The sequence below is a fragment of the Antennarius striatus genome, chromosome 7 (genome assembly GCF_040054535.1).
Source record: "Antennarius striatus isolate MH-2024 chromosome 7, ASM4005453v1, whole genome shotgun sequence".
Lineage (NCBI taxonomy): Eukaryota > Metazoa > Chordata > Actinopteri > Lophiiformes > Antennariidae > Antennarius > Antennarius striatus.
The window spans coordinates 510,001-518,044 of NC_090782.1; the positions used below are offsets into that span (position 1 = coordinate 510,001).

Genomic DNA, 8,044 nt, shown 5'->3' on the forward strand with positions numbered 1-8,044 from the left:
GTTTTGATGGCGTGTTTTGATGGCGTGTTTCCTGGAGCACATTAACCAGGAGGAACCAGGGATCACTGTGTAACACGTTCCTCTTTAAATATAAAGTGACTTCATAACCTGTACGACAAAATACTGTCAAGTTCAGGAGCCTTTTTTGCGGCTGCACCAATAACAGACCTTTTGATTGGCTGATGGCAGCTCATGCTGACATCACTGGTTTTGTTTCCTGAACCAATGAAACCAGGGAACCCACACCAGTCCACAATGTGGGTTTGTAATGTCTGTGATTGGTCGAAAAAATAAGTCTCAATGATTTGATGTGAACTAAAGACGGTGTGTGTTTCCTGTTTCCTGTGTGTGTTTCCTGTTTCTGTTTCCTGTGTGTTTCCTGTTTCCTTTGTGTGTTTCCTGTTTCCTGTGTGTGTTTCCTGTTTCCTGTGTGTGTTTCCTGTTTCCTTTGCGTGTTTGCTGTTTCCTGTGTGTGTTTCCTGTGTTTTTCCTGTGTGTGTTTCCTGTTTTCTTTGTGTTTCCTGTTTCTGTTTGGTGATTCCTGTGTGTGTTTCCTGTTTCCTGTGTGTGTTTCCTGTGTGTGTTTCCTGTGTGTTTCCTCTTTCCTGTGTGTGTTTCCTGTGTGTGTTTCCTGTTTTCTGTGTGTGTTTCCTGTTTCCGTTTCCTGTTTCCTGTGTGTTTCCTGATTCCTGTGTGTTTCCTCTTTCCTGTGTGTTTTTCCTGTTTCCTGTGTTTGTTTCCTGTTTCCTGTGTGTGTTTCCTGTTTCCTGTGTGTTTCCTGTTTGGTGTTTCCTGTGTGTGTTTCCTGTTTCCTGTGTGTGTTTCCTGTTTCTTGTGTGTGTTTCCTGTGTTTCCTGTGTGTGTTTCCTGTGTGTTTCCTGTGTGTTTCCTGCGTGTTTCCTCTGTGTTTCCTGTGTGTGTTTCCTGTGTGTGTTTCCTGTGTGTGTTTCCTGTGTGTTTCCTCTGTGTTTCCTGTGTGTGTTTCCTGTGTGTGTTTCCTGAGTGTGTTTCCTGTGTGTTTCCTGTGTGTTTCCTGTGTTTCCTGAGTGTGTTTCTTGTTTGTTTCCTGCGTGTTTCCTGTGTGTTTCCTGTGTGTTTCCTGCGTGTTTCCTGTGTGTTTCCTGAGTGTGTTTCCTGTGTGTTTCCTGTGTGTTTCCTGCGTGTTTCCTGTGTTTCCTGAGTGTGTTTCCTGTGTGTTCCCTGTGTGTTTCCTGCATGTTTCCTGTGTGTTTCCTGAGTGTGTTTCTTGTGTGTTTCCTGTGTGTTTCTTGTGTGTTTCCTGCGTGTTTCCTGTGTGTTTCCTGTGTGTTTCCTGCATGTTTCCTGTGTGTTTCTTGTGTGTTTCCTGCGTGTTTCCTGTGTGTTTCCTGCGTGTTTCCTGTGTGTTTCCTGTGTGTTTCCTGAGTGTGTTTCCTGTGTGTTTCCTGTGTGTTTCCTGTGTGTTTCCTGTGTGTTTCCTGTGTGTTTCCTGAGTGTGTTTCCTGTGTGTTTCCTCTGTGTTTCTTGTGTGTTTCCTGCGTGTTTCCTGTGTGTTTCCTGCGTGTTTCCTGAGTGTGTTTCCTGTGTGTTTCCTGCGTGTTTCCTGCATGTTTCCTGTGTGTTTCCTGAGTGTGTTTCTTGTGTGTTTCCTGTGTGTTTCTTGTGTGTTTCCTGTGTGTTTCCTGAGTGTGTTTCTTGTGTGTTTCCTGCATGTTTCCTGTGTGTTTCCTGAGTGTGTTTCCTGTGTGTTTCCTGTGTGTTTCCTGCATGTTTCCTGTGTGTTTCTTGTGTGTTTCCTGCGTGTTTCCTGTGTGTTTCCTGCGTGTTTCCTGTGTGTTTCCTGTGTGTTTCCTGAGTGTTTCCTGTGTGTTTCCTGTGTGTTTCCTGCGTGTTTCCTGTGTGTTTCCTGTGTGTTTCCTGAGTGTTTCCTGTGTGTTTCCTGTGTGTTTCCTGTGTGTTTCCTGCGTGTTTCCTGTGTGTTTCCTGTGTGTTTCCTGCGTGTTTCCTGTGTGTTTCCTGCGTGTTTCCTGTGTGTTTCCTGTGTGTTAGCATCAGCCGTCTGTTCGACGGCTCGGAGCCCATCGTGCTGGACGCTCTGAAGCAGCACTACTTCATCGATCGAGACGGCCCCACGTTCCGCTACGTCCTCAACTTCCTGCGGACCTCCAAGCTCCTCCTCCCTGATGACTTCACAGTGAGTGTCTGTCTAGACCTGTGGTCAGGTGCTGCCACGGCCAAACTGCAGCGTCTGCCCGCTGGTGGCGCCCACCAGAGGCGAGTAGTGTAACCGCAGCACCGACATCCCATGCTTTCACATCACTGTGGGAAACACACGCTCATTGACCAACCTGTTAGGATCTTCTGGGGTGTCTGCTTCCAACGTTAATACGTTCATCCAGTTCATGTCATAAAGATCAGCCCTGATGTGTCGCAGGATGGGACAGACCAACAAGCTTCAAGCACAACGACCGTGACTCTGGTCATTACAACCACAAACCCTCCACAAACTTCTCCTCACTAATGAAGTGATTTTCTGTGGAGAAGAGCCAACCGGGGCATTCGCCTTCTAACAGGAAGTCGCTGTTAAAAGACCCGAGGCTCAAACGCTCACCAGCATTAGTCATTACAGGATTGGTAGTCGTTCTGATGACGCCCTCATTCTGTCAGCAGAGGATGTTCTTTGGTTAACTCCTCCTGTTTTGATCTCCTTCAAATGTTGTGTTATCACTGAAGGAGAAAGGTTTCTGATTGGACGGTCGGCCACAGCGACCGGCATTTCTACATTCACCGTGAACCAGGAAGTTGTTCTAACACCTCTGTCCATGATCCAGGCTTTACCAGACTTCACAGGTTGGAAAAAGGGGTCACTCTCTGAAGACGCCATGAGATGAGTTCATGTCCCACTCAGGAAATACTGCAGGTTCTCATTGGATTTACAACACGGCCCCAAACGACATGGAGACAGTTTGACGCAGCTGTCAGTCCCATGGGGCTGGTCTTCTGGAGTACGTGATCCATCAGTACAGCTCGTCATTCTCAGTGTAACCAGGGCAGATCCATCAGTACAGCTCATCATTCTCAGTGTAACCAGGGCAGATCCATCAGTACAGCTCATCATTCTCAGTGTAACCAGGGCAGATCCATCAGTACAGCTCATCATTCTCAGTGTAACCAGGGCAGATCCATCAGTACAGCTCATCATTCTCAGTGTAACCAGGGCAGATCCATCAGTACAGCTCATCATTCTCAGTGTAACCAGGGCAGATCCATCAGTACAGCTCGTCATTCTCAGTGTAACCAGGGCAGACTGCAACATCCCACAACTCAGACTAAACGATACAAAGGTGATAAGTTGACATTGACCTGGTTCTCCAAAGGTGAAGGTCATCATCACGTTTGTGTCTGAGAATGTTGCTTTTTGTTTTGTGATCATATCTCATCAGGTTTCAGATATGTGTACTTAAAAAGGTATACAAGTGAACTTTGACCTTGACCTAGTTTTCTCAAGGTCAAGGTCATCATCTCATCTCCATCCCGTCTCCTGCCTGAGTCATGTGCTTCTTGTCTCATCTTTCTATCTGAACGGGTGTGGAGACATTTGGTGGACTAACGATCACCGACCATTACATCACCGCTGGGATGGGTCAAAGGTTATTTATTCTTCTATAGCCCAGATCCACAAACAGTGTCTCAAAGGTCTTTACAATCTGCACATGGACGACATCCCTCTGACCTTTGTGTCCTGTAGCAGCACGACCCCCACATCGGGTAAGGAACAACTCCCCCCAAAACCCTTTAACAGGGGAAAAATGGATGGGAGAAGCCTCAGGAAGACTAGAGGAGGGACCCCTCTTACGTAACAGTAACACATGCCCATGTCTGTCTTCACACACACACATTCGGTCTATGTGTGTGTGTGTGTGAGCTATATGCTGTGCTTCCTGTGTGTGTTTTGCAGGAATACTCCCTGCTCTATGAAGAGGCCCATTTCTTCCAGCTGGCTCCTCTGCAGGCGGCGCTGCGGCGCTGGAGGGCCCAGAAGGAGTGTGTGTGTGTGAGTCCAGGCTGTGAGTGTGTGGTGGTGCACGTGGCCCCTGAGCTGGGGGAGAGGATCGACGTGAGCGCCCACCGGGACGTGATCCAGGAGGCTTTCCCTGAAGTCAGGGACGTCACGTCCGGCTTCCTGAGCAGCCGCTGGAAGCAGGACCCCACCCACATCATTCACTTCCCCCTGTCCGGGTACCTCCACCTCACCTGTGTCCAGGTAGCACCAACCCCCCACCTCACACGTCTTCAGAACCTGTTTCCATTCATGTCCCAATGTTTTGGAACCTGAAAAGTATGAGGCATCTCTTTACCATAAAACAAGTGAATAAACTGTATAATCATTGACATGTCAAACCCCAAATATACAAACAGTAAAAGCACCAAAGGTTGAAACAGAAAAACATGTCGTGTTGAGAATTTGATGCCAGCAACAGGTTTTAGAAACGAGCCAACACTGGTGACGAGGTGATGGTCACCGCTGTGTTGCATCATGGGTAGTGGTTTTCAGCTTTGACCCGTGTGTACTGGCTCTGGTCTCTGATGTTGTACACAAAATGATACTCTGACATGGAGAAACATTAGAATGGTGGGACTAGTTTCTGTCACAGTATTAAACCCCTCCCCATTGTTACTTCAGACTTTGCTTCTCTGGACGCTCTTTTTAATACCCAACCATGTGACCAACCTCAGACACACGACTTTATTCGAACTGAGTTCTTGTTAAACTGCCAAAGACGCCAAATGGTGTCGTTCCGTTCAGTGATGTAACACATGGCTGGCAGCCAAAGGGTTAAGGATTTCACTTTTACCGTATTTTGTTGTCACTATCCTAAATTTTGTTTCACATGTTTCTGACATCCATTCCGATTGGAACTAGACCCAAGGCAGTCAGAGACTGTAACATCCCGTGACCTACCCTGACCTATAGTCAGAGTAAGTCAGGGTACCCTAAAAGTAGTACCTGACTAGACCTGACTAGACCTGACTAGACCTGACTAGTAGTACCTATAGACTAGTGCCTTTGGAGAAGGTCAGTGTGAGTAAGATCAAACCTAGTGCATAGGTAGAGCAAAGCACTAGCTTTGATCTATGGTCTTACTCACACTGGCCTTCTCCCTCGTCTTTCTATCTGATCCGGCTCCTGAGTGTACAAAAGTTGAACTTTGACCTTGACCTAGTTTTCTCAAGGTCATCATCTCATCTTCATCCCCTCTCCTGCTTGTTGCTTCATCTTTCTACCTGAACGGTTGTGGAGACATTTGGTGGACAGACGGACGGACACACCGACCCTGACATGACACACGTCACCGCTCTGAAGAGGGATGTCAATATAATTTCTACACAAAAGAATTTCTTATTTCCAACACTTGTGATGACACTGTTGGTAGTGCTGTAGCCTCACAGCAAGAAGGGTCTAGGACCCATTCCTGTCCGCAGTGTTTTTATGGTCTCCCACCTACATAAACATGCAGGGACAGCGTCCTCACGAGGGCTGTCGTTAGCTTGCACAACAGAAGGTGTGGGGGTGCTGACTCAATGGAAGAGGGTCCTGTGTGTGAAACACGTGCTCAGAGGGCCCGTCACTAATCTGCTGTGTTGATTAAGTGCTATATAAATAAAGGCTGATTGATTGATTGATTGATTGATTGATTGCTGCTGTGTGTGACTGCAGGTTCTGGACCGGCTCCAGCAGAGAGGGTTCTGGATGACGTGCTCCTGTGGTGGTGGATCGGACTCATCTCAGTTCAGTGAATACATCCTACAGAGAGACGGCAGAGGCAGCCGCCAGCTGCCCTCCCCCCTCCAGATCAAAAAAGACCTAGACTGAAATCTGAGGAAACAACATCCAATGTGCTCTGGGTCATACATGGACCTGGAGCGCCTACAAGGACACACAATGTAGGGTGGTGGACTTTCACCCCAGTGACCTTTACTGCATTTTGGGACATAAAACCACTTGTGATGAACCACACCTGTTGGGTAGTTCAAGAACCACGTTCCGTTGAAGAGTGGGAGCAGAACATCTACTGTTCATGACGTGTGTCACATTGTGTGAGTAAAACCTGATTTAAGGTCATGTGATTAAACACAGATTCTGGAGTGTGTTGTGTTAACACACTCCTGTTAACAATCATGCTCATAGTTGTGTGACCTGACTAAAGGTGCTAGAGGCAGTGAACGTGTCTGAGCAGTGAACACTGCTATCTACCAGTGACAGGTGGCGCTCTAGACTCCCAAATGGTCCGTTCCAGGGGTCGCACCCCAAAATGTTCAAAGAACCGCATTGGACCAAAAAAACTACAATCTGTCTGGAGCCGTAAAAAAATAAAGCCTGATATGAAGGCAACACAGACTGTGAGTCTATATTAGCTATATTAGCCTACTATCAGTAGTATGTTAGTTGTATTAGCCTACTAATACAATATACTATGTTAGTTGTATTAATATAGTTATGGTATATACTTTAGTATACTATAGCTGTATTAATATCAGTGTATATTAGCTATATTAGCCTGCTATCAGTGTAAATTAGCTACATTAGCCTACGATCACTGTATATTAGCTATATTAGCCTGCAGTGGGCCAGCAAGGCCTTCTCTGCTGGCCTAACATAACCACAAATACTGATATTTCTAATAAAAGTTAATTATATTCTAATGCATTTTCCTTCAATAATTTAAATATATGTGGGGGGGCGGTGTCGCAGCGGTAGAGCGGGTCGTCCAATGTTCCCAAGATCAGCGATTCGATTCCCCTTCCGCCCAAAAACACCCAGTGTGAGCTGACAGTGGGGGGTGTCAGCTCACCTCCAGAGCACTGCCGACGTGCCCTTGAGCAAGGTGCCGTCACCCTTGACAAGTTGCTCATTTGGGGCGCACCACTAAGGAGTGGCCCGCAACTCTACCTCCCCCTGACCTGCATGCCCACGCACATGCCCTGTGTGTGTGTGTGTGTGTGTGTGTGTGTGTGTGTATATATATAGAGCATGTAACTACTAACCTGTGTGTGGAGTGGAGTCTTAATTTCCCTTCGGGGATTAATACAGTGAAATTAAAAAAAATAAAAAATGTATAAATAATTGTCCCTCCCACCCTTGTGGGGTGGTATCTGTGTGTCATCCTCAAGCTCGGGTCCTCTACCAGAGGCCTGGGAGTCTGAGGGTTCTGTCAGTATCTTAGCTAGGACTGCGCTCTTCTGGACTGAGGCTTCAGATGTTCCAGGAATCTGCTGGAGCCACTCTTCCAGTTTGGGGGTCACTGCCCCAAGTGCTCCTACTACCACGGGGACCACATTAACCTTGACCTTCTACATCTGTTCCAGCTGTTCTTTCAACCCTTGATATTTCTCAATCTTTTCGTGTTCCTTCTTCCTGATGTTGGCGTCAGCTGGAATCTCCACATCTATCACCACTGCTCTCTTCTGCTCTTTGTCCATCACCACTATGTCCGGTTTGTTAGCCAGTAGCTGTTTGTCGGTCTGGAAGCTGAAGTCCCACAGGATATTAGCCTTGTCATTCTCAACCACCTTCGGTGGTATGTCCCATTGGGATTTGGGTACTTCTAGTCCATACTGGGTACAGATGTTCCTGTACACTATCACAGCTACTTGGTTGTGCCTTTCCATGTATGCTGAGCTGGCGAGCATCTTACACCCTGCTACCACATGCTGGACTGACTCTGGGGCTTCTTTACATAGCCTGCACCTTGGGTCAGATCTACTGTGGTAGATATTGGCCTCTATTGCTCTTGTACTTAGGGCCTGTTCTTGTGCTGCCATGATCAGTGCCTCTGTGCTGTCTGTCAGTCCAGCTTTATTCAGCCATTGGTAGGTCTTCTTGATATCAGCCACTTCCTCTATCTGACGGTGGTACATGCCGTGTAGGGGCTTGTCCCTCCATGTTGTCTCCTCCTCCTCCTCCTCTTCCTCCTCAGGTTTCTGCTGTCTAAGGCATTCACTGAGCAGTTCATCTGTTGGGGCCATCTTCCTGATGTACTCTTGGATTTTTGATGTCTCATCC

The 8,044-nt window shown here is 47.2% G+C and overlaps 1 protein-coding gene across 1 annotated transcript in view; it reads left to right on the plus strand.

Moving 5' to 3' along the window:
- The window catches only part of LOC137598736 (uncharacterized), a 13,827-nt gene extending 7,528 nt beyond the window's left edge, over positions 1–6,299 (plus strand). Inside the window, exons 3-5 of the mRNA XM_068319184.1 lie at positions 2,029–2,173; positions 3,938–4,243; positions 5,699–6,299. Coding sequence (XP_068175285.1) covers positions 2,029–2,173; positions 3,938–4,243; positions 5,699–5,854 — 607 coding nt within the window. The 3' untranslated portion in view covers positions 5,855–6,299. The remainder of the gene's footprint in view (positions 1–2,028; positions 2,174–3,937; positions 4,244–5,698) is intronic.
- The last annotated feature ends 1,745 nt before the right edge of the window (positions 6,300–8,044 follow it).